This window comes from Arvicanthis niloticus, chromosome 14 (assembly GCF_011762505.2).
Source record: "Arvicanthis niloticus isolate mArvNil1 chromosome 14, mArvNil1.pat.X, whole genome shotgun sequence".
NCBI lineage: Eukaryota > Metazoa > Chordata > Mammalia > Rodentia > Muridae > Arvicanthis > Arvicanthis niloticus.
Window position 1 is genome coordinate 55,100,742 of NC_047671.1, and position 27,114 is coordinate 55,127,855.

General features: G+C 37.8%; 1 protein-coding gene and 1 long non-coding RNA gene across 2 annotated transcripts in view; one reads left to right on the forward strand and one right to left on the reverse strand.

Annotated features, from left to right (window-relative positions):
• The first annotated feature begins 13 nt into the window (after positions 1-13).
• On the forward strand, positions 14-14,091 carry LOC143434353 (uncharacterized). The gene is made up of 3 exons (XR_013103800.1): positions 14-68; positions 6,754-7,005; positions 13,959-14,091. It is a non-coding gene; the product is annotated as an uncharacterized LOC143434353 (long non-coding RNA).
• Positions 9,773-27,114, reverse strand: part of Map3k2 (mitogen-activated protein kinase kinase kinase 2) — a 67,492-nt gene continuing 50,150 nt past the window's right edge. Inside the window, exons 9-17 of the mRNA XM_034517968.2 lie at positions 26,666-26,745; positions 25,406-25,473; positions 25,167-25,259; positions 23,115-23,321; positions 21,556-21,704; positions 20,462-20,593; positions 18,521-18,650; positions 13,935-14,112; positions 9,773-12,531 (exon numbers count right to left, since the gene is read on the reverse strand). Of these exons, the coding sequence (XP_034373859.1) occupies positions 12,306-12,531; positions 13,935-14,112; positions 18,521-18,650; positions 20,462-20,593; positions 21,556-21,704; positions 23,115-23,321; positions 25,167-25,259; positions 25,406-25,473; positions 26,666-26,745 (1,263 nt within the window). The 3' untranslated portion in view covers positions 9,773-12,305. The remainder of the gene's footprint in view (positions 12,532-13,934; positions 14,113-18,520; positions 18,651-20,461; positions 20,594-21,555; positions 21,705-23,114; positions 23,322-25,166; positions 25,260-25,405; positions 25,474-26,665; positions 26,746-27,114) is intronic.

Consider the following 27,114-nt stretch of genomic DNA (forward strand, 5'->3'; position numbering starts at 1 on the left):
TCCCGCCTCTGAAGTCTTAGACCGGAAGAGCGGAACTACACAGCCTACCGAAGACGAGCTGCCTAATTGTGTGTGTACTTTCCGTTCTACGAGTTTGTTTTGAGTTTTATGTAGTTCTAGGAGCCTTGAGCTTATTTGCCCTATAGACCAGGCTGGACAAGAACTCAGAGATCTGCTTCTACCTCCCAAATGCTGAGAATCACCATGCCCTGCCTTCGCTCCGGTTTTGGTTTATTTTGTTTTTGAGGCCACTGCTTAGATCGCTAAGGTCGGACAAACTTCTGGGTGGCTCCTCGGGCTCCGGTGAGCTGGGATTACAGGCGTGTTCCACCATACCTGGTTTCTGGAAATTAAATTCCGAACGAGAGAGGTGGGATTTACACATCGTTCTCACGTAAATAAAATGGGCAGTGTCATTCTAAATAGAGTGGCCCTGGCCGGGGATGTGGCTCATTTGGAAGAATTTTTGCCTATATCCGAAACCAAAGAATAATCTTGGTGTCTCACCAAGGATGGCATGAAGAGTAATTCAGTAAGGCAATTCTTTTTGGAAAAGAGTGTACCAGGGCCCGAAGGAACTAACAAATACGTCAGAACAGGCAGTTCCCGTAGTTTTTAATTTGGGTCAGTGTCTTTTCCCCATTGGCTACGGTCAGACCTCCCAGCCTTCCAGATGTTTGATTTGTTGTGGTTTTCTTGTTTTCTGAGACAGGATTTCTCTGTATAGTCCTGGCTGTTCTGGAACTCGTTCTGTAGATCAGGCTGACCTCGAACTCGAGATCCGCCTCTCGAGTGCTGGGCTAAAAGGCGTGCACCACCACGCCCCTCTCAGCTGTTGTCCAATTTTAAAATAAGGCAAAGGAAGGAGGTCAGTCAGCTGCTTTGAGACATCAAATTCTGGTCAGCTGGCTGCATGTATGTGTGCACGCGCGTGCAAAACAATTTCCCCCTCCTATCTAGCAGGTTCCAGCCGCAGCACCACATAAACCAAGTGTGGTAGATTATGTCTGTAATCCTATCACCTGAAAGGTGGAAGCAAGAAAGAATGTTACACATTTTCAAAAAAGAAAAATAGTAGTAGAGTGATCTTGGAATAGGTTTAAGTAAAAGAACTGAAGATGGTTTCATTTTGTGTTTATTTTGAAGGAGAAATGGATAGGATTTGCCGGCTGGGTTAATATTGGAAGTGGGGAGGAAGAAAGAGTAACACCCACGATTTTTGGTTTCAGCAACTTATAAAATGATGTACCTTAGGCAAAGTTCATATTTGGGGCAAATCAGATATAACTGGCAGTTACAAAGCCTGTTTGCTGTCCCATAATAAAATGTCCCAGGTGGCAGGATTTAAGCAGCAAAACTTAGGTAAGAAATTAGAAGGGCAAGATAAAGGGACCAGAAAGAGGCAGGAGGGAAAAAAATAACAAGTATGCAATATGTAGGAAAAATGTTATGATGACACCATTTCTACTAACAAAAAAAAGCAGACAAGCAATATGAAATTGGATATTTTTTTTTAAAGAGCCGGGAAGATAACTTAGTGGGTAAAAGCACTTGCTGCACAAACATGAAGACTTGATTTTGGATCCCCAGAACCCACGAAAGCCAACCAGGCATGGCATTACATAGCTGTGATCCCAGCACTGATGGGCAGAGGAGAATCCTTGGGGCTCACTGGCTAGCCAGTCTAATCCCTGACTTAAGAGAGAAACCCTGTTGCACAAAACTAGTAAGGTGGAGTGGGGCTGGGGATATGGCTCAGTGAGAAACACTTGCCACAAAGGTCAAAGTATCAGAGCTTAAAGCTGAAAACACCCGTATAAAAGCCAGGGTTGGGGTAGGGGGCCAGCAATAGCTCAGCAGCTAAGAGTACCTGTTGCTCTTCCAGAAGTGGTTGCTTGGCTTCCCAGCACGCACAAGATGGCTCATAGCGACCCCTACATACAGTTCTATGGGATTCAAGGCTTTCTTCTGACCTTTACAGGCACCAGTCACACATGGGGGACATACATGCAGCAAAACACTCAACTCACATAAATAATTTTTTTTTTTTTTTTTTTTTGAGCCAGGGTTTCTCTGTGTAGCCCTGGCTGTCCTGGAACTCACTCTGTAGACCAGGCTGGCCTGCCTCTGCCTCCCAAGTGCTGGGATTAAAGGCGTGTGCCACCACCGCCCGGCTTAAATAAATCTTAACAATAACAAAAAACAAAAACCACAAGGTTCCTGAAGCAAGCCATATCAATGGGCTCTGAATTCAAATGAGAAACCCTGCCTCGATACAGGTGGAGAGCAAATGAAGACACTTGCACACACACACCAAAATAAATGAGAAAAATGATAAGACAACCGACATCACCCTCTTTTATCAGTGGGTGTACATACGTACCACACAAAGCATGCAAGCACAGGAAAGTGAAAGTCAGCTGTCTGAATTTGTGAACTCACTTTCAGTCGGTTTATACTGCTACTGAGTCTGTACTGAAAAAGTCTAGTGTCCGAGTGGCCCCTTTCCTTCTTTGTGCCTCCACTTTGCACTGCAGGCACCTCTGCTGCCAACACCCAGCTTGGGATTGTATGGGCTAGGCAGGTTCTCACCCTCTGGAGACTTCCCAGATCACACCTCCTAGCCTGGATGTTTTCGCTCAGGCAGGGGTGTTATCTTACATTCATTGGGAGTGTGTGGAAGAGGCACATCACTGAGATCAATCCCGATGGAGGACCTGTCGTCATACTTTCAAAGCCTGGAGAGTAGTAGTACTCATGCTGCAGGAGGGATGCACATGTAGCCATCCACTTCATCCCTGGAACTTTAGAGTTCTTGGCCTCTAGCACACTGAACCATAGACAGGTAGCTTTCAGAATTTGATTCTATACACTGGCTTCAGGGTCAGGTATCAAAACCCAGGATTACTGTCAGGTGAGATCTGTTCTCAGATCACTAAGGACAAAGCTGTCTCTCCCTATGCATTTCCCCACTTTACTCAGGCTCCCGACACATGCACCCTTCAGGTTATCAGGATCCAGCCACAGCTCACCACAGCTGCCTCTCTGAGCCTTTCCTTATGCAGGGACTGTGCTACGCAAATGGCCCCTATGGAATCTCAGGTTTTCACAATGGATTCCCTCTCAAAATAGTATCCAGTCACACACATGTGACAAATGGGAACTCTCTCCTCTGCTGCCCCATCTGCCAGAGGAATCACTACTGTCTTACCAAACCCCACAATTAGATTTAAAGCTCAGGAGGGCTAGGGCTTAGGAGACTAAGAATAGACTGCCTGGTTTTTGTCTAGCTTGTCTCTTAAGTGGTATCTAAGTCCCCTTCCCATCAGGATACTGCATAGCTAAGGCGATCTCCAGGTTGTTTCTGTCAGTTTGTACCTGTTTGGGCTCTTTGGTAGCCTTTGTGGTATTCTTTTGGATCTTTGGTGTCCCTGTTTCTCTCCTTGAAGTAAAATAATTTTCTAATTCTGATTCTCTTTCACTGGATGCCTTGGACTGTTTTTATTGTTTTAATTTCTTAGTTGCATGCGCAGTCAGAGGACATGTTCAGCGTGGGTTCTCTCCCTCCATCACAGGCTCTGAGGATTGGAGTCAGGTTCCCATGCTTGTGTGGCCAGCACAACCCAATCTGGTGCTTGTCTTTAATCACTACAACATTCAGTCTGAGCCATCATCATGTCTACACAAAGAGCCAGGAAGTATACTTTGTGGGCATTACAGGCTTAGACAACAAGGTAACTGTGCTAGGTGCTCCAAAGAGCAAGAGGGGACTTCTGTAAACACACAGTGTCAAAGACCACATCTATACACACAAACCACAGTGGGAATAAATACCAGCTTTATTAACACTCGAAGTACCATTCATTTATGTCCATTCCACAGCTCAGAAGATTACCGAGAGTAAGCCTCTGCACCACAGTCTGTAGAAAGATGAATAGGAATGAAGTATGTCTCACTGTACTGAATATCGCAGGCCTTCATGCATGACAAATCTAAATAAAGATGTGTCAATAATACACAAATTGCCATATAACAAAGTTGTCATTACTAACAAAATATAAACATGGTTTCTTTTATATTAAAAAATTTAAAAGCTATTTACCAGCAAGAAAAAAATACATAGAAATTATAAAACTCAAGAAATTTCACATATTTTTACAAGCACAATTTTGAATGAACAACAGACCCAAATGTGTGTGAAATGTGGTACATACTACACTGTGTCTGGCTTCTGGGTAGGTTCTAATCACATGGGTTCCTTTCAACATAAACTTAGTGACAGTCAACTTCAACTGTAGACTTTATTCCTAACACAAATAACTTTATGCCACCACATACTTTTAGAAGGCTTCCATTGAATACAGTAACATTGTTAGACAGAAACCTAATTTCCAACTCTTTCTGCCAGTTGTTTAAAACACAGTACAGTATAAAGACACTGCGTATTTGGAGATTCCTAACACAACTGTGAAGAATCACAAGATGCCAATGCATTGTTTCATCAACTCGGTCTAACTTTGCTCAGTAAGAGAAAAAGGAAAACTTTGGAAATAAAGGAAATATTCAAAAACAATAGACAACTGGAAATATAAAAGTCTCAACATGTCATCAAGTCGATTTAGTTGCTCATATTTTTTAACAGCTCTGAGAGGTCAAAGGCCTTGTTAGTGGACAATGTGTTTTGCTACTGCTTAACAATCTCCCCCCACCCCAACCCAAAAGGCTGTTAGTCGTAAGAGTATTTTAACTGAGCTCTAAGCAAAATTTGTATCTAATTCTGGAACTACAAATGCTCAAATGGTTAAAACCAAAATTTAAAAAACAATTTGACCAGCCAGCTGAAAATATAGTGTGTATATATATATATAGCAAATAATCTTTCAGAAAGCCTTTACACATATTTAATTATCATAAAGTTCTTAAAATTGTAAAAATGAAATGAAAATAAGAATTTACTAAGATATATACATGTATCTACACAAAGAAAAGAACATTTCCACACAAACACATCTCTTGATGAGACACAGAATATTCAACCTAGGAATGGATTCAGAATCCAGGACAAAATTAGACTGCAACACTGAACTCCTGAGTTCTCCAACAAACACAGAATCACACACAGGTGACGTTGCAAAAGCAAGAAGGTCATCCTACTAAAGGTCATAGCAGCACAGAAACTGAGGGCTACATCTAGGGAGAAGTGCAAACACAAAGACAGTAGTTCAATGCACACACTCATGTTTCTCAGACACTCAACAATTATTGGTCATATAAATCAGTGTACAAATTAAATGCTTGAAAATGTGCAAAAAAGTCAACATTGATAGAAAACAAAAAATATTTGTACATAATTATAAACTGCCCAGTATTCAACTGAGATTAAAAACATTTGTCAAAAATAATACATTAAATATAGAATTTAATGGATACATTTTAAATGTACATTAAGTCAAAGGGTAAATTTACAAATTGATAATCATAGTTTGCAAGATAAAAGTTTATTTTCAAATTTATCCAAGTTTATTTACAATGAGTAAAAACAACCACATGAAATATAAGAGATATGAGACATTAAAGGTGGTTTTTTTTTTTTTTTTTTGGTATTAACTTTGTTAGGATATTTCAGAATGCAGGCTAAATTTTAAAACCAACAGCAATGAAGAAATGTAAACCTTTTACTAATTATTAAAAAAAAAAAGTCTATAAAGAAGTATTCTCATCCTAGACAATATGGTTTTAATTGACAAGGGTTTGGCCCACTTCCTTTTGCCCATAAGCCTTTCTGGCTTGTAGAGTCCCAACTAGTCTACTCTCCTTACTGCAAGGAGGGAAAAAGTCTTTGGATAACTGAGAACATGTCAAATATATTCTGGAGTCAATGTATCTACTAGAGTTTAACATATAATAACTTATCTTCTTCTGTTCTAAGTAATGCTAATGCTAAAATCATTGATTATACAGGATTTTTAAAAGTTGTAAAACATATAAATGAATACAAAGTGCTTTTCAGAATAGTCATAAACTTTTCTCAACTGGCATTACAAGATTCATAAGTCCTTACTGGGGGTCAAATTCTCTAAGCTGTAAAGACTAGGAAGCAGGCACTTCCTTCTGTACGTTCCAGAATGTCGTCTATGGCACAAAGCAGACGAGCTCATAACCTGCTCTTCTTCACAGCATTGATGAAATGTCCCTTAAGTCAAACACAAGCTCATAAACGTTAAGACACTATAGAAAGAAAATAAGCCATCAACCTGAGGCATCAGATGTCAACACAAATCTACACACATCAGTGGTCAAATGATGTTAATAAGATTGGCACACAAAAGAACTTATGTCTGCAGTGTCTATGTAGCTCCAGAACAGTAAGTATTCTGCATGTCTAAATGCGAACACTGAGCATCTGTCCTTTTCCTTGAAGGGTAAGATAGATTGACAAACAAATTCTATTAGCATCTGCTCTACCATTTAGATACGATTAGCTCACACAAGGGCAAATTTATCAGGGCTAATCATTTTGGCTATGTATGCAGGGAATACAAAAGCTTTGGTTTAAAGTGATTCTGGTAATACAGACTGAGGTACAAACAAACATCACCAGGCAGGACAGGAGTATTCTCTTGTTTAAAGTCTTTGTTGTTGGGAACGTAATACCTTATCACTGTCTATTAAATACACAAACACAAAACCATGAAGAATTCTATGAAATTGTATATAGGCAATGGATACAACTTATTCTTTTCTTCACTATAGCTCTGACTCTTCCCTTGTCTTCCTGAAGCTCAACCTTGACCACGTTTAGTACCTCTGAGAAAAGAAATGTCTTGGTTCCCCTGAAAGCTACCCAGTTCCAGCTCTGAGATCGAGAATGGAGAGGACGGCAGCCCTGGAATCCCACAGCACTCACAGCATCCTGTCAGACAATGGGAGAAGTGGAAGCAGCACTAAAGATGATGGGAAGCGGACCATGGCTCACAGCACACCTCCCCCAGCAACCAACAAGAGGTATAAGAACATTTCCTTTTGATGACTTAGTAAACTAAGGAAGCTTGTTTAGATAATGTCTGGCAGAATTTCTACTCCAAAGTTCATGAATACCTAAGATCACATACTTTCTATTGAAGAATTATATATAAACTAAGCTAATTATTACAGATACAAATACACAAATTGAACTTTAATCTATTTTTTTAGCAATTAAGAGCTTGGCAACTTACAATAAATACCTTTATTAAGCAACCATTCATATGAGCTACTTATGGAAAATGTCCTGGCATGCCTACTTGAGGATGATCCTTCTCATCCCACAGTAGATCAGACATTTTTCAGTTGTTCTTCCAAGAACAGAGACAGATCTAACTGAACAACTACATTCCTACCCCTGCCACAATGCCAAACACACACACACACACACACACACACACACACACTCACGTGTGCTCAAACATACTTACACGCACACATACTTCACAGAACAGTAAGCTAGAGTATTGGTCAAATGTTACACACTAAGAATTAGAACGCATTGTCCCTGGATTTCTTGCTCTTTGCCTCAACCTTTCAAAAACCACTTAAAGGAGCTCTTGAGGACAAAACAACTGCTCTAGTTCTATGAAAAACATAACCAAACAATAATACACAAAGAACCTGGACAGTGCCAGTATGACTGAAAATCAAGTACTCAACCCAAACATCAATTTACTGTGTCTTTTCAAATGAGAATACCTTTCTATATTTATTTCAGGAATTCACATCGAGTGGAGATTGCAGTCAGATAGATGCTACTGTTCTCTCCTAACATTTTTTAAAGGAGGTAGAAAGGGTAAGAGGAGGAAATACGCATGAGGAAACACACAGGGGCCGACACACAGGCCAAAGCCAAAGGAACTCTGGAGGCCTAATGATTTTGGAAAACTCTTGATTTTGTTAGGTAATCTGAATTACAAATATAAAATAAAATTAAGGCATACAGAGAAAAAGGCACTACTAAAAATTAACAAATTTCTTTTCATTGAACTTTAACCAGTGTTATAATCAAATAAATATGAATGTCACATCTAAAAGTAAATGCTAAATTTAATAGGATATCAAAAGAATCTGACCTTAGCATAAGTAAGACTTGACAAGTTCAACCTCTATCAAAGATTTTTCGGTATTTCAACGCCTAAAAACCAAAATAAAGTTTTGGGTATTTTTTTCCCTTAAAACAAAAACAATAACAACAGCTGGGGTAAGGGAGAACCCCAATACAGTGTGCTAAGAAATAAATGTTTTCCCAGAACAATCTGGGGCTGAGTTGTATAGTCAGAGCAGGTTCTGACAGAAAGGCCGTCTAACCTGGGATATAGAGACACTTTTACTCTAATCCTCTTGTTAATATCTTTGGAGTCCATAATAGCCAACAGTTATCTAAAATTTCTTCCTTATTTTTTCATATAAAAATCCTAGCATCTTCCATCACTGCTTAATTTTCAGAGTTAGGGTATGCCATAAAGTAACTGTCTGCCCATGCTCCTCAATTGTAATTTCCTGAAGGATATTAATTTAATGTAACACAGTACATCACAACTGTTGAGTAAGAAAATGAAAAATATTGACCCTATTTCTTAATAAAAATAAAAATAGGCAAAGCTGGGTGTGGTAGCACATGCATGTTTTCCCAGCACCCGGGAGGCAGAGGCAGGAGCATTTAAGTTCCAGGCCAGCCTGAAACACATAGTGAGAACCCTGACTCCAAAAGCACAAACTAAAATAAGACTGATGTATTTGTATATCTGGTTGTCTCCAGCTGAATGTATATAGAAGTTTTCAGACCCCAAATGAAACCGTTATCATAAACTCTGCCATTAACCAAGGAGTCTGCATCATACTGGGTCATCTGCCAATCTATTCAGGTTTGATTTCATTTTAGTGATTTCATAATCTTCTAACAACACTATTTCAGAATAGTACAGATCAGACCTGACCACCGTCGGAACTCCATAGCAGAGAGCTACTCTAAAGAGATTAGTTTTACTCTTTTTATGTAACTTCTAATGAGAGTAAGGTAAGCCTCAAATGAAAGCCAATTACATTTATCCTGAAATAAAAGCTTTATCTTCTATAGTCCAGCATGTGCAATATCCGACTTCTCATATGTTGTAGATTGTGCCTCTTAATACTTTCTAAGGCAATAGTCATAGATGGTTTTAAAGTTAAAAATATATTTTTGTAAACAAGAAAAAGTGCTGAAATTTTTCAAAGCATTCATTCTGAAACCTCAAAACATTTAAATACCAATCCATTAAAATTTTATTAGTTATGTTTTTCGACTCTTTTATTCAACTACTTTTGTTTGCACTGTAAAAAGGTCTTCCACTTGACAATCCATCATGTCACTTTAACTCTCTCAGGACCTATGCAGAAGGTGCTTCCTGAAAACACATCTGGCGCTGCTAATGGACCTGCTCCAGCACCGGAAGTCTGCTACTGGCAATGCAGAATGCATTTAAAGGCACAAAGTCAGCAGTCTGGCCATTTTCCAGCCACAAAGAAACATTGCAGTACCAAAGAATCAGTTGTGCATTAAAAAAAAAAAAATTAGAGTAATTTTTTACAATTTAAACTTCAACTGTTAATCCATACCATTAGGCAGAAAAAAAAAAAACAAAAACCATGGAGTGTAGTATTTTAATTCCTTTGATAACATTATTTCCTTTAAAAATTTTCTTTTTTACATTTACTATTGGCCTTCCATACCCCTACCTACTTCAAGCTTTTTTGCTCTAGCAGGGTTTATATATATTAATTTTCATTCTGTTTTTGGTACCTTCACAACTGATTTGAAATAAATTCACATCATATTTAATATAATAGCTCTGTAAACTGTCTATTTCTAATACTTTATAAATTTTTTATAAAGTAAAAGTATTCTGATGCAGCTATTTACTAGTGAGTTTAGAAGAAAAAGAAGAGACTGGTAAAAAGCTAACAATTTGCTTTGAGTTCCAGTGTGCAGGTATCTTTTTGAAGAGTGTTTGTATCTCTTCTGTACTGCACGTTACCCTGATGGACCAAAAATAAGCCAAAAGAAAATCACAGCCACACTGAGAGACAAAGAAACAATAAAAGAAAGAAACAAAAGAACCCAGCAATCCAGGTACCATGATCTTACTCAAGAAGAAAAGATGCCCTCACTCATAAAAGATAAAGAAATTACAATACACCTATACATTAGGTCTCCAGCATAAGATTAGGCAACTGATTTGCTACAGGTGGAGGCACCTGACTCAATGTTCTTTGCAAGGGGTTTCATTTGATTTACAGTGTACAGGAGAAGAGGCTAACTAATTGTTTGTGCTTTGACTCTCAGACTCCTGGAATTTCAAAAATTATTACAGAGTCTGCCAGGTAGGATCTTGATACATTAAAGCCAGATCTACATAACTTCAAAAGCAAAGTACTTAAAAATATCTAAATAAAATACATTATAATAACAACAACAACAAAAAAAATCAGAATATCTTATTTAGTCCCTTCTGATGAAACATCACATTCAGGGTCTCCTGGAAGACTTATCTTTTAGACTTTTGAAAAATAAAATACTTAGCACTTGGTTTAATATGTTGAAAAATTTGCAAGTGGCCAAATTACTGACACCTTCACGGTTTAAGTCTCATAATTGTACTAGAGATGGCAGGATCCTTCCCAGCATAGTCTTTCCATTTAATGACATGGCTCCAAGGAGATGCTTACACTGGAAATACCTGGCAGTGTCTTAATCTCCCCACTGCTAGTAAACACTATGTTTTGGTGTACTTTTCTTGACCTAGAAGGAGGAGCTACTTTTAAGAAAAGAATATACAGAGATGCTATATTCAAAACAGTAGAATACTCAAATTCATTATTTCTAAAGTGAGTTAGTGATTCAAGCGCAACCAGCAGCTGTCAAAGGACTGACCATTATCTGTTAAGTTGAAACTGTTCACCCGACTCACCATCTGCTCTTATGAAGCCCTCATTTGCCCTCACCATTCCTCTGAACTCTGTTTTGACTGCTTGTGAATGGCTGCTTGGTTTTCATCCTAGGCACTTTTGTCATGTGGCAGGACAACTCCTGGGCAGGGAGTCCTTGTGCACTATAGTCTACTTAGCAGCCCCTGCAGCCCCTGCCCACCGGATGCTAGTAGTACCTTGCCAGTTACGGCAACAAAGTGTCTCCGGGCATTGCTAAATGCCAAGTGAAGTGGAATGACTCCACCACAAACCTCATTGTTTTCCCTGATGTTTACTTTTCTGAGGAGCCTCTAGTTTAGAACTCATGACCCCAAGAACAAGGGTTTTATTATTTCATGATAAGGTATTTGAGCTAAAGACTGTTATCTAAGGGAAACCAGGGGTTAAAAAAAGGAAGCTATTATATAAACACAATTTTTATTATTTCTCAGTTCCCTCCATTTTGGGACTTTCACCTCAAGTAAATAATGTTTAAAATATACTAAATAACACTTAGTTCTTTTTTTCCATATTTTTCTGCTGACTGGCAAATGTGGTCTCTTCTACTGCTCACACATTTAATGAGCAGTCGTCTGAGTTTTAGCTGAATTTATTCATTGGCTTCACCTATCTGCTTCAAAATACAACAATGTTTTAAAGCAGAAAGCTGTCTCTCAAGGTTTATAGAGCCCAGTAACACAGCTCTAATATAGTGTATTTACCTATTATACTGATTAGGATTAACAAACATTCCTCTTAGAGATTGGTGTCTTCTATTCAAGATTCCTACTGAGCAAAAAAGCTTGATAGATAGAGGTTAGGATCTAAAGAATACAGATCTAAGAAGAAACCCATATTCTTTACAATGAGTACCGACCCTAAACTCAAGTTTAGGGCTCAACCCCACAGATAAGGATCTATTTAAATACTATCACTAAAAACTACAAAGTGTACATCACTTTCTTCTCTTTGTCTTCCATGTCAGTGATACAGGGCAAGACTACAATCTTTATATATTCCAAATGATTTGTTTGTACTAAAAGGAGCAACTATGTACTAAAGTGCTTGATAGCTCTGAACCACATCAGTACATTATAAAAATCTTTAAAAAAAAAAAAAAAGAAGTTTCAAGTTCTTGTAAAGAAAAACAAGATTAAATATAAAAAATTTAGTTTACTATTATTATTAAACAAATTTAACCAAGAATCAAGAGAAATATTTTCCCTCTTGTCTTTTTCTCCCCATCTCTCTTTTTTATAAAAAAGGAAAGTGCAGTAAGAGAGAAGGTAACCGTGAAGACGGAGCTGGTGGAGGACCGAAGCTGCCGGCTGCTAGTGGTAATGCACAAACATGTGCCGCAAGAGCTCCTCAGCTGAAGGGCGTAGTTTGGCCTCAACAAAAATCCGTTTGAGGAAGTCCCGAGTATAGTCTGAGACATGAGGTGGCAGCTTTGGGTTTGTTGGCTGAGTGGCAATCTTAAAGATGGCAGCCATTGCTTCAAATTCAGCCCAAGGCGGCTTTTCAGTTAGCATCTCCACCACAGTGCATGCTACGCTCCTGAAAGGAAATGAAAGGGAGCATTACCTAAGAAGTAACTTCAGAAAAGAAGGCCGGCTAGCCGGAAAAAGGAGAAGCTGGAATGAAGTCCACAGATACGTCAATATTTTTTATTACAAATACAAAGTTTCACTCAAAGGTTAATTAAATAAATAAAACTGTAATTCAAACATGAAAATCAATGAGAGACTGGTGCAAAATACATTTCAATGAAAATATAATTATGATCATAAATGTAAAGTTAGGTAAAGAGCTTTTATTATTTTTTTAGATCATTTTCTAACATGATGTTAATAATTTTGTCTCCATCCTACAAAGAATATAAGCATTATAAATTATTTGCCTTTGAATTCCTAAAATGCATATTTTTTTTTTCTGGTTGAGAAGTAGGAAATGGCCATTTTATGATTTACCTAAAAATTATTATGTAATTTATCAATTCAATTTTAAGGCACTAATAACTAAACATACAGTCCTGCCATAACACAGCCCTGCCAGGGGTATAGGCACCAGCATAATTTCTCTTCTTCCTTACCTGATAGATTTGCAGATACCTTAAATCATGAAGAATCCAATAAAATGTATTTTCCAAAAACAACAGAGCTAAGCATATTATAAAAATACTACATCAAATCACCACCATAGCAACAGATTTTATTTCTGTAAAGCAATCATCAATTTATTGTAAATAATTATATGAGCTGACATTCAAGATCCTTGGAAAATCTGATGGTGCAATCAAAACATAATTCAGCTAATAGTGGAGATGTCCTTGTTCTTCAAACACATAAACTGAAATTACATGAAGACTTATCAGAACTGCATTGCTTCTCTGTACGGCTTTAAATTATTAAGTAAATACCCTGCATAATGGAAAGTATGTAGAATCTGACAGGCCCATATCAGTGACGAGGAGTTGAGATCTGTGTTAGGCTGGGCGGGAATGGTCAAGAGTAGTAAGTTGATCTCCTTAGGAGATATCACAATCTGCTTTTACCCCAATCATTATTTGTAAAGTCAATCATCATACAGGTAGCTATTATCTGTTTTCAAAAGTTTATACATACCTTTGTAATTTAGAAAAGAAAAAAAAAAATCACCGAATCATTTTTTGGTTTATTTTTTTAAAGACACTGATAACAAAGAATAAAAGTTATTCAGGGAAACCAGAACTTTTTAATATTGAGATTTGCTTAAGACAAAATCCTTCCAAAGAAGGAAAATCAGTTCAAAGACTCCAATATTCAGTAAAGGGTTGCCTTGACAAGGTATCACTGAAATGGCATTAATACTTATAATTCATATATTCTGCTTCCAAGGAACAAAGGATAATTTCAACTGACCGTTTTAAATGTGGAGAAAACTCAGGTAACTTTGCAGGCAGATCTGATGTCCAGACTTACCAGATATCTGCTTTTCTTCCATAGCCTTCCCCACTGATGACCTCAGGACTCATCCAGTATGGCGTGCCTGTGACAGACTTCATTCCTGTACCTGACAGACAGATGGTCTGAAGCCGTTTGCTAGCCCCAAAGTCTCCTAATTTGATATTGCCCGTGGAATCCCTTAAGATATTTGCTCCTAAAAAGTAAGAAATAGTCTTATTTCAATAATTTTATTGACATTCTAAACTGTATATAAGTGACAGAGAATTACTTTGTAGATCCTAACGTGTCTCCCAATCAGGCTGTTGTCCACTCACAGCCTATTTGTCTTGCATTAAGCATCTGCTGTTTGTACGTTACTTAGCCAGGTGTTTCAGAAGTGAGTTTCTCCTATAAAGGATGGGACAGGGGCAGGTAAAGTGAAAAGAAAGGAGAAAGAGCTAAGAATAGAGTTTGGCAAAGCATCAAGAGAGGCTCTGCTCCATTTGTTTGCTATAAAGCAAGAAATCCATGGCTGAAGACTATTTTCTTAATAACCCGCTTCTCCTCAGGAACTTCTAAAAGTACTTTCATAATCAAAACTAGGATCATATGCCTCCTCCAATATTATTTAAGTATTAGTTAACTATATTTTAAGTATTTCTTTCTTGTTGCTGTTGTTATTTTTAATTCAATTCTGTACTCTATAGCTCAGACTTGCCTCAAACTTCCTGACTCAGCCTCCTCAGCTTTGGGATAACAGGTATACACCACCATGCTATACTTTTTTTTAAAATGATTTCTATGGAGAAGGCAGGACAGTGCAGATAATCTTCACTACAAACCATGGACATGTGTATTCTCTATCTTCACACTGAGCTTCTATTTTCCCAGAGAATTCCCCATCCTTAGCAGAAGTACTTCTCCACAGGAGTTTATGATGCCTCTCATCAAAACCTATTAAGCCTGAATGTCTGACCTGCCAGTAATCGTCTAATGTAGGGGCGGCTCTACTTACTTATGCTCTTCTACCATCGAGTATATAAAAAGGGACTCAAAAACAATACCCAACCATCTCTAGAATATTTAACTACAAAGAAGCAAAACGGACTTCTGTTTGCTTGAGCTGTGGTCTTGCCATGTTCAGGCTGGCAACTTGCACTCTTGGGCTCAAGTGAGCCTCCCAAACCTATCTCAGTTTTCCCAAGTAGCTTAGACTACACATGCTTGCTAAGCCAGGTTTTAGTGCCTATAAGCAGAAAAAGACACCTTCCCTTTACACACACACACACACACACACACACACACACACACACACACTCCACAGACAAGAAGAGTCATCTCTAAGGAGGTGGCATCAATACTGAACCAATGCTCACCCACAGCAGGAGCTAGGGGAAGAAATAGGCAGCCAGGTTGCCAATATAGTTTCTATTTTTTTAAAGCTACTTATATTTTAATAAAGTAAAAATTAGACTTTTCAAACACATACAAGAATAAAAGAACTGCTTGTATTCCCATTACCCAGATTCAAGATCCAAGTGGACAACCGTCCCAACTTATTGACACATACTTTCCCTCTTTCCACATATTATCTGAGGCATACTCAAGACAGTGAGATCAATAAAGAGCTAAGTGACTGGGCAGTAGTGGCACACGCTTTAATCCCAGCACCTGGGAGGCAGAGGCAGGTGGATTTCTGAGTTTGAGGCCATCCTGGTCTACAGAGTGAGTTCCAGGACAGCCAGGACTACACAGAAAAACCTTGTCTCAAAAAACCAAAAACCAAAAAAAAAAAAAAAAAAAAAAAAAGAACTAAGTGCATATCTTTAAAAGATAAAGCCTCTTAATCACATCTAAAAGTATGAACAGTATTTAGTATCAAAAATGTTATATTCAATTTTTACAGCAAAAAAGAACCATCCAAGTAAGATCCACATATTAATTATTAATCTAAGTCTCTCAAATATTCTTTTCATTGGCAATTAGAAAGAAAAATGTAAAAGTTCTGTTGCTTACTTAAACCTTTCTAACAGTTTAGATTTTGCTAATTGCATCCCAAGGAGTCATTATAATCTGCTGTCTACCAACGCTATAATACAGGCTAAATTGTGGTGCGTGTGTGCATGTGTGTGTGCATGTGTGTGTCCTACCTGGGCTTGCTGGCAAACATCTGTAATCTCAGTACTCAAGAACCAAAGGCAGTCACCAACCTGGACTATAAAGAGATACTGCCTCAAAACAAAAGACCCAAAACAAAACAAGACATTAAGGATGGGTAAGGAGCTTGTATTCAAGCATGACAACCTGCATTCAGATCCTGAACACACACATAAAAGCCATGCATATCTGCATGCATCTAGGACATAGACAGGAGGCTGAATAGTACTCTTAGCAAGCCAGATTAGCTGGAAAATGGTAAGCTCTAGATTCAGTGAAAGATCCTGACCCAAAAAAGTAAGACATAAACAGAGCAGGACATTTCCTGTCCTCTTCTGGCTTCTGTATGTATGTATATGCACATGAACATGCACTCACCGACCACCTACCCCTACACACAAATAAAATCATTTAAGAAAACAAAGTGTCCTTTTATTAACTATTTGGTCTTCAATAGTATAGCTCCTTTGCTTTTTTCAATAACAGGCTGGCTTTAAACTCCTAGAGATCCACATGCCTCTGCCACTTCGGTGATTAAAGGCATGTACTACCACCATGCCTGTCAACAGTACAGTTTCCTGAAGGGAAAAAAGATAGAGAACAGGGCCAGAGAGATGGCTCAATGAGCAAAGGTACCATACCTGTAACATATATGGTGGAAGAGAATCAACTCCTTCAAGCTGTTCTCTGCCTTCTATGCATGCACTATGGCACTAGCATGTAAGTGTTCCACACACACATAAATAAAATGTGATGAATTTAGAGAGAGAAAGAGGAGGAGAACAAAGGAGTGGGAGAGGGAGAGGAGAGGAGGATGATAGGAGAGACTTTAGAAATGAGTAAGTTTCCTAATAGTAATGATTCTCACAGGTCTGAAATTACAGAAAATCAATTATCTTTACCTTTCCTTTTGCCACTTATAAGTTATGCATAAAAATTAGAAGACACAGAACAATTAAAAAATATACTGTAGAAAACAAATAGCACTATGTTGCCATTTGATAGCCATCATTTTCCTTCTGTCATACTTAAATTTACAAGCTTGAGGGCCTATTTTCTCCCATATCAATATATTTGTCTTGTAATACTTATTTATCAACTTGCTTCCATCCCCATTCACCTGGCCAAGGCAGGTCATCCTACATTCTGGGAAGATTAGAAGATCTATGTATTACAGGACATGGCTCCCTCTGTTTCTCTCATTATGAGAGCCAAAGAGAAACTGGCTTGACTAAGAACAGATTTTTCCTACCTGAATAATTTCTTTATACGGTTCTTTAAGCTATCAGGTTTTATACATAATAAGCCCCAGTCTAGTGCATGTCATCTGCCTCAGGAATTCTGCATACTAGAGTCATACTAGAAATTAGTGTTCAATCACCAGAAATGATTGACAGTTTTCCTCATGGTCTCATCTGGACAGTCAGGATGTACCAGACATATAGGAGAGCAAAAGTCTGGGAACTTGTAAAAGTGCCAACAAAGATCAATGACTAGATATTATACGCACGCATTTACTTTTTTAATTCATGATTTTAATTCAATAATTAATTCTAATTTTGGGGTCATATACAGTTTTTTTAGACTCAGGTAGGCTCAACAGTACAGAGATTTGAGCCGTCTCAAGTTTTACACAACTCTACCATTAACTCATTTCACATAGTCATGTCTGTATCTGATGCTTAGGGGAAAAAGTGAATTTCCCTAGCTGGAGTTCATCAGAGCTCAGTCTTGGGATCTTTCCTTCCCTCCTCTTTATTCTTTCACGACATCTATTCCCTTGACTTTACATAAACTGCAACACAAAGTATGTCATCACGGTTGCTAAATTTTAAGAAGCGAGCACCAGAATTGTTTTAAATATTGCAACATGTTAACATATTTGATCCTTTCAAGAATCCCATAAATTGAATACTATTGACTCTCACTTAAGAATAAATAATGAGGGAACAGAGGTACATCTCAAGGATAGAGAACTTGGGTTAGTTTATGCAAGTTCCATATCCAGAAACTAGGGTTTCAACATGGGGAGGGAAGAAGAAGATGAAGGATAAAGGAGAGAAGGGGATAGAGAGATTCATGAGGATATAGAAAGGTTAGTCTTCCAAGGCTATAGTTAGTAGCAGAGAAAGTCCAAGTCTGAATTCAACTCTGTGGTGGCAGAGCCTCTACTCACCACTGTAGGCCTAGTCAACACACACACAAACATGCCCACATTACTCTTGGGTTTCTGAATGAAATTCATTCTATGGATCCTTACAGCAAAGCTATCATTCAAGAAAATCTGAACTGAAGAACTAGTCTGACTGGACACTTACAGAGTTCATGAGAAAGCTGTAGAAGTGTTTTCCTGTGGTAGTTTACAGGTAGATATATTACCTTAAATGTCCAATGTCATGATGACATTTCTTTCATTCAAACTCATAGCAATCTGTATTTAAAGTAAAAAGTAAACTATGACTTACCTTTGATATCTCTATGGACAATCATATTACTATGCAAATAATGGACCCCCTCCAGAATCTGACGGGTGTATTTCCTTGTCACGTTCTCAGTAAGAGCTCCATATGCTTTTAGTTGGTCCTTAATTGAACCCTAAAATAAAAAAAAATAATAAAAAAAAACAACTAAACCTTCAGTTTAAAATAAAAATTGTTACTAAATCCTTATTTTTAAGAGAATCCTAGTTCATAGCTGAGAGACTATAAGTGGAGAGGGCAGGAATTCTCAGGAAAATAACTATGCAGAGTTTCTGTTCTTTCAGATTACTTATGTTGAACTAATTTCTTTGAGATTAACAAATTATATGGTTTCCATGTTTGTAGAGTCTTTAATACAACCCTGATTTGTTTTGGAAAAATAATGTTTAAGCTAACTTACAATAGAAGAAGAAGAATATCTGAAAACATAATAGTAGCAAACAGATCCAGTGAGCAGCAGTGGTATCACTGTAACAACAGTGCATAACAGTAAGAGTTACTGATGCTTGTGTGACATCAACAATGTCTCCAACAGCACTAGGTACTGACCTGAAATCTCGAATGGCAACTCTGTACCTTCAACATGTAACTCTAGCCATCTACTACCATAAAGACCCATAAAGCAAATTTCTTCTTCCTAACTTACTCTACTAAATTATGAGAATACTTTTTTTTTTCCTTTTTAGTTTTTTAAAAAATCATTTTGTCAAGTCTAGGTTGGCCTTGAACTTGAAATCCTCTTACCTCTACCTCCTGAGTGCTGGGATCAGAGGTGTGCCACCATGACTGAAGTAAGGCACCTATCTCTTAATGAATAAAGATGCTAATTACCATCTTGAAAATTTATTAGAATTAAAATTTACTCTATATATACAAAAAGAGAAATATAGAGTGGTCACAATTTCATTTTGCAATTATGAATGAAATCACTGCCACATTCTCCTGTAATAATTGTTGTCTCCAAGGACTCTGTCTGGTAACCTAGGTCTATTCCTGTATGTTTTCAGCCTCTGAGACTTACTGCTGAACAAGCTCACCCCCTTTCTAGTTCTTTCTGAACTCTGGCTGGCTGGTTCAACTCAGCTGGTTTAATTCAACTCCTCTTCAAGCTGATTTATTCAAACTGGCTTCTCTGAGCTTCTGACTGAATTGCTCTACTTGGTCTCATACTAACTTTGGCAATCTATTCTAATCTTCTGGCTCCTTCTCATTCTCTGGATCATACTGTCTTTATCTTTGTCTAGCTTATTCTCCCTCTGCAACCTGTCTCTCTGTAACTGTCCCAGTAAAACTGCCCTCTCTCCTTCCCCCCCTCTCTAATTTGCCTCTCCTGTCTGTTTCCATGTGAGTTGGGCATATCCTATCTCTGACTTATTCTGTCAGTTCTATCTCTGATTCATCACTTTGTCTGCCCCTCAATTAGACATTACTTTCAAACATGGCTGCTTCCTTCTATATATTAACTTTACATTCATTGCTTGGTATTAATGGTGAGTTCTAAGGGTATATCTGTATTCCCCAGCCAGGGCGATTAAAGGTGCCATGTGTCTGCATTCCATATAGATCACACAGACTGAGAAGGTCTTAGGATGTGGTCAGAACAGCCATGTTGCTGAATTAAAAGTGTATATGTGTAATATGCATACATATATGCATATATACATATTATATATGTATAATAGCATATAGTATATTTTTAAAATCAGGTAATGTTTAAAATTGAATATTCCTATGTACCAGTATTACATCTCAGATACTTCTTGTCTACAAGACCATGATCATTCTACTCTTCTGAGCAATCAGCAGTGAGACCCTAAGTCTGACTGCAGGCAATGTCAAGCTACAAAATTTCATCGATGATGCAGAAGATCAAAAGGGCTGAACTGAAATCTCTTCATCTTATTTTTAAAATGAATGTGAACTTACCCCTGGCATGTATTCCATAAAGATGGACAGTGTTTTCTCCTGAGGATCCCGCAGACAGCCATAATACTGAACAATTCGCTCATGCAACAAGTTTTTCAACAACTGAATTTCACACTCAAGTGCATTTACTTCCTGAAAGACAGAACTCCTTTTAAGTCTTTTTTTAATATATTTTACTACATTTCTCTGTTTATGTGTGTGTTTGTTTGTACATGTACCATGAAAACCATGTAGAAGTTAGAGACAACTTGCAGGAGTTAAGAGTTAGTTCTCTGCTTCGACAATGTGGGTCCCTGAGAGGTAGATTCTGGGTACTAACTTCAGGTTGACAGGCTTGGTGACAAGCACCTTTATCTTCTAAACAATTTCACTGGCCCTGTGTTAAGTCTTTATAACATCATAATAAAAGCAAAACAGTCTTATCTCATGGACTATGATGGTGATTTCATAATGAAATATTCACTGTTACATACACCATTTTAGTCTCTAACCAATATATATATATATATATTTTTTTATTTTAATTTTACTTTTTTAACATATGTGAATTTGCCTGGGTTTGTCTGGACCACAAGTATGCAGTGCCCTCAGAGGCCAAAAGAGGGTGTTTGATCATCCCTGGATACAGTTACAGACAGTTGTGAGCCTCCATGTGGGTATTACAAACTGAGCCTGGGTCCTTTCAATGTTCTCAGCCACATCTCCAGACCGCAATGCCTTTTATTTAACAGCTGTGGTTGCATGCTAAGGTAACAGCAAGTCATCCTAAAAATACAAATGAAGTACTAACACAGCTGGTCATTTACCACAAGCCCCAAGTTACACCGTATGTCATTATCTTCCATTTTAAAACTTTGTACATACACTTCATCTGTCTTGAGGAGGGGTGCACACACATGCCACAGCACAACTGTGGCTGTCAGAGAACTCGTACGAGCTGGCTCTCCTCTTCTGCCCTGTGGGTTCTGGGGAATGAATAACGTCTCTAGGCTTGGAGCAATCTGACTAGTCCTGCTTTTGTTTTTGTTTTGTTTCCCCTCCAAAGAAAAACAAGCTTTTACAGTGGCCAGGTGATATGTATGATGGCTTTTTACCTTGCTGGTCTCCGGGCTATCAGGGTTAAACTGAACTTGTTTAACAGCCAGTTCTCTTCCGGTATCAACATCATAACAGAGGTAAACCCTACCAAAAGCTCCTTGGCCAAGCAGTTTGCCCAATCTCCAATTGGTTGGAGCTCGAGGTGCTGAAAAAGAACATATTCTTAAAATGAAATAGATGCGATGCAGTGACATCCTAGAACATTCTAGACCCAACGGGAAATGATGACCATCCAAATCTTTCAAAAATGTTCTCATTATTCTAAGAATCCTAACTCAACGTTTGTATTTCATGATTCATTTTTTCAAAATGCAAATGTGACATCCATCTTTCACTTAATATAAGATACATCGAGTATATGATAACTTATTTACCAGTTTTTACTACAGCAAATTATAAATATTTGTAAATAGTCTTAACACAGAAGTCTGCAACTCCAGCTTTAAGGAATTTGATGTCACTCCACTAGTGTATATGTAGTCCAGTCTCTGTCTGTCTCCCCCTATACACACACACACACACACCAACCACTAAAATTAAAATCATTTTAAAAATCAATTAACATATTAAAGGTCTGGCTGGACCTTTACAAGGCAGACAACATGCAAGAGCAGATGTACAGTCAAATGAAACTACTGGAATATGTTCCCTCAATAATACCATAAACAGGTAAACCCTTAAGTCCCAGCACTTGGGAGGATCAACAGCTCAAGGTCATCTTGGTCACCTTCCAATACCCATGGAATTTGAGGCCAGTCTAGCATACATGTTAAGATTCTGCCTCACAAAACAAAAGAGGGATTTCTCAAAGAATGAGAATGAGAGAACAGAGATGAGGGCTTAGGTGTGGAGCAGCAGCAAAGAACACAGGACCAAAGACCAGATCTGAAAAGCAGCCAGACAGAGGAAAGAGCACACTATTTGCTGAAGAAGACAAAGATTAAAAGTGAATTCCTCTTTGAAAAATATAAAGGCCAGAAGACAAGGGATAATTTGAAATCATTGGTTTTCATTTTTTATTTCTTTAGAAAATTGATATGCAGAAAAATATGTTTCAAACAATGAAGGAAAAAATACCTTTCAAACAAATAATCAACAGAGCCAAGGACCACACACTAAAATCTTGACCCAAAATAAATCTTTCCCTTAAGCTGTTTTGGTAAGATATTGAATCAGTAATGAACACACACAGCTAGTAAATCTCTACACATATTTATGGTCTAGATTAAATGCTATACTGTAATTTTTTTTCTCCACAAATCTATCTCCCCATTAGGCTATCTCTTACAAGTCTCATACAAGTCTCAGTGCTTAACAAACATGTAGAATAGAATGGATGAGAACAATTAGTAACAATTTTCCTTTAAAAAGTGAAGAGCAATTAGCTAAACTAGTTAGCAGTAATACATACTTACACCTGATAGCAGAGCCACCTTTAAAAACATATTACTATATCTCTTACGAAGAGTTTGTTTTCCCTGAGTTCTGACTTTGCTATTTATTCCTGTTAACACAAAACTATGCAAAGTTTCTGCTACACATTTCTATTACTTACAACGGCTAGGTGGGCTGATGTCTGTGACAGTCAAAGTAGGATTGTCTATGTCACTCCCCCGTCTTCTTATTCGACTGTCGTCATACTCTGGGGTAAAGATACTGCTTCCACTACTAGTGCTTAAGGAGAGATCAGTAGGACTGAAACTCACAGGAGACCGGAAACTGGTACCCTGGGTCCTCCTAGCTCTTGGAAAAGTCTTCCGACCTACAAAGTGAAAACAAAATTAACTTACTCCTTATATTAATGGACTACACTTTTAAGATACTTAAACAGCTATAGTATAGGAAGTAAGACTGCCCTGCAAATATAGGCTGAAAAGGCTGAAATAGCAATGATTATGTGTGTGAAGGTGGTAGTGGATACAAATTCAAGTACCAAATTAGAAAGTTACAGGTAGCAGAGAGATGCTCTCTGTTTTGACTGTTCTTGTTTTGTCAACTTGACACATGCTAAATTCATCTGGGAAGAGGAGATCTCAACTGAGGTACTACCTTCATCAGACTGGCTTGTAGGCAAGTCTGTGGACACTTTCTTGATTAATAATAGATGGGGGGGGGGGGTCCAGCTCACTGTGAGTGGTGCCACCCTGGGCAGATGATCCTGGTATAAAAGCTGGCTGAGCAGGCCATGAGAGGAAGCCAGTAAGCAGCATTTTCCCATGGCTTATGCTTCAGTTCCTACCTTGACCTCTCTTCATGATGTACTATAACCTGCTAGGTGAAATAAACCCTTTCATCCCCAAGTTATTTTTGGCCATGATGTCTATCATAGTAGCAGAGAGCAAACTAAGACACTGGCACATCTACATTTATCCACAACAGTGAAGAAACGGAAGCAGTCTAGATATCCAACAAGATAGTGGATCGTGAAAATGTGATCTGCATACTATGGTGGTTTGAATAAGAATGCCCCCAACAGGCTTATATATTTGAAACCCTGGACTCCAGTTGATGCACTATTTGGGAAGGATAAGGAGGTGTGGTCTTGTGAAAGGGAGTGTGTCACTGGGCTCTCAGGTTTCAAATGTTCAAGCCAGGCCCAGTATCTCTCTTTCTTGCTGCCCTCTGATCCAAATGTAGACCTCTCAGCTATCTCTCCAGCATCATGTCTGCAATGCTTCCACAACCATAATTAACTGAACCTCTGAAACTCTAAGTTGGCCCCAATTAAGTGTTTCCTTTTTTAAGAGAGTTACCATAATCATGATGTCTCTTCATAGCACTAGAACACAGACTAAGATATGTCTGGTATGTGTACATGTATGTGGAGATCAAAGTCAACATTGGGTATCTTCAATCACTCTCCACCTTTATTATCTATCTATGGCATAATCTATTTATTTATTTATTTATTTATTTATTTATTTATTTATTTATTTGGTTTAAGACAGGGTATAACTATGTAATTCTGTAATTTTGATTGGTGGGGAACCCACTATGTAGACTAGGGTGCCCTCCTAAGTGCTAGGATTAAAGGCACAGGCCACATGCCCAGCTGCCATGTTTATTTTTTAGCATACAATTTTTTGGTCGCTCACTGAACCTGAGGTTCATGATTTAGCTACACTGGCCAAGCTTCAGGAATCTACTTGTTCCACATCCTCTCCTCCAAGCTCAGGTAAGGGGTGCACACTGCTGGGCCAGCTTTTATATGGGTTCTGAGGATCTGAATTCAGGTTCCTGTGCTAAAGGAGCATACACTTTACGGAGTTACCAGTCAGTTACCAGAAAAAAGGGTTGTTGTCTTATTTTCTGTTTTGTTTGAAACCTTATAGCTAGCTGTCTTGTTACTCACCATGTAGACCAGGCTGGTCCTGAACTCATAAAGATCTGCCTGACTCTGCTTCCTGAGACTAAAGGTATGTACTACCTACCATTCCTGGCAAAGGTTTTTCTTTTTCTTGTTTTTTTAACCAGAAAATGAAGTGACTCAAGAACGAATTATTTGGTTATAACAAATGAGGCTTTTTTTTAAATGTATGCTCATTTTTGTAATGTTTGCTTAATGTTATCTGTTCTTTCAGTCTGATTGTAAAAGTTCAAAACTCACCGTCATTATACTCTTGATGATGGTATGAAACATGATACCTTCTTGGATATGTTCCTCCTTTTCCAAATTTCTCAAAAATGGGGTTATCATAGTCTGTTAAATCATAAAAACAGTATCATTAAAAGTCAAACCTTTTTAATAATGAAAAGCATAGTATCATTTTTAATTTTTTCAAAAACTTTCCCCTCCTAGCCAAACCATGAGGTAAGCGTTCAAGCATATAGAATTTATAGTCTAACCTGAAAACTCCTGATGATTATCTGGGTAGCTCTGTGCCCTAGGCATCCGGGATTTGGGGTAGCTTTCTCTATAAATAGAAAATGTAAAATTAAATTGAAGGAGGGTATGCAATAAAACAAAAAAAGATTTTTAAGTAATATCTGTATTTCTACATGTGTTCTCGGGTGTGTGTGGGGTATGTGTGTGTGTGTATAAAGGAGTTCACTTAAATACTAAAATAAATTTTTTTTTGTTTTGTTTGTTTTTTTTTTTTTTTTGAGTTTTTCTTTTTGAGTCAGGGTTTCTCTGTATAGCCCTGGCTATCCTGGAACTCACTCTGTAGACCAGGCTGGCCTCGAACTCAGAAATCCGCCTGCCTCTGCCTCCCAAGTGCTAGGATTAAAGGCGTGTGCTACCATTGCCCGGCATAACATAAATTTTTAAAAAGAAAAACTTCTTTTGAAAGACTTATTTGGTACACACAGACAAAAGCCTAGCTTTTAAACTAGCTATTAAGTATAGGGGTAAGAGTGATCTATTTGGAACCATGGAGGTTTGAAGCACCTATACTTCAGTTTAATGTCGGAAAATAATTTTTTTCCTGAAACTGTTTCTGAATCTATACTAAAGACATATAAATTTAATTTATCAAACATTAATGACAAATATTCAGGACAGTTCACTAAAAATTTTTGCTTTTTTATTTTAGAGGTGGGCAGAGTAGATTTTTCAAGGCACTGACAGACAAGTGTGGATAAGAGGAAAGTATACGTGAATTTCCAAATGTGTATCCATTTTCATAAAGAATCCCAGAAGAGACAAACAAGAGTTTAATACTAATTCTGTATTACAGGAAGCCCCCAAACAGCAATATCCTGAGAACAGTAGAGGGCGCCCTGGCAATGCGCATTAGGCATACAGAATAAAAAATTTTTTAAAAAATGAAACTGCCAAAACCAACCATGAGAAGTTTTATAACAGTTTCAAGAGCTATCATAAAATAAACATATGTAAATTCTGTTTGCACTTGCTTCAAACACATTTTGGACAAGCAGAAATAGTAGGAAAAAAAACCCATAATGCAGCAACTAATAAAGACACTGAACCCATGATGTAGAAGATTTATTCACAATATAGAAAACTTTACTTGCTGTCAGTGTAGACAATTATCAATGAACAACACTCTTCTAAATGTAGAATAAAAAATTATTGATAATTCCATAGTCTATGTGTATGCACTTTTACCAATATGTACTAAAAAGCAGAACTAAAATCATTACCCATCCAAAGGACTATCAAGTGAAGGACAGCTTCCTGAGCCAGAATTTTCAGGGCTGCTTAAAGACAATGGATCCAGCATCTAGGAAAACAAAGATTCCACCATGACTCGGCCTGATAATAACCAAAAGTCTCAGCTCCTCCTGTACCACGCCTGCCTGGATGCCATGTTCCCACTGATGATACTATAGACTGAACTCTAAACCTGTAAGCCAGCCCCAATTAACTATTATCCTTTGTATATTAAAAAAAAAAAAGTTTGAGGCATGATATAACATAAACTTTATACATTTAAAGTATGTAATTCCGTGGTTTCTAGCATATCAAAAAATGTATATGACTTTCCCCACAATTTTAGAATTATTTTAGACTCTTCAAAAAGAACAGTAACAAATAGCAGTTACTACCCAAAATTACTCATTGTTAAACATCCTATATAAACAAACTGTGA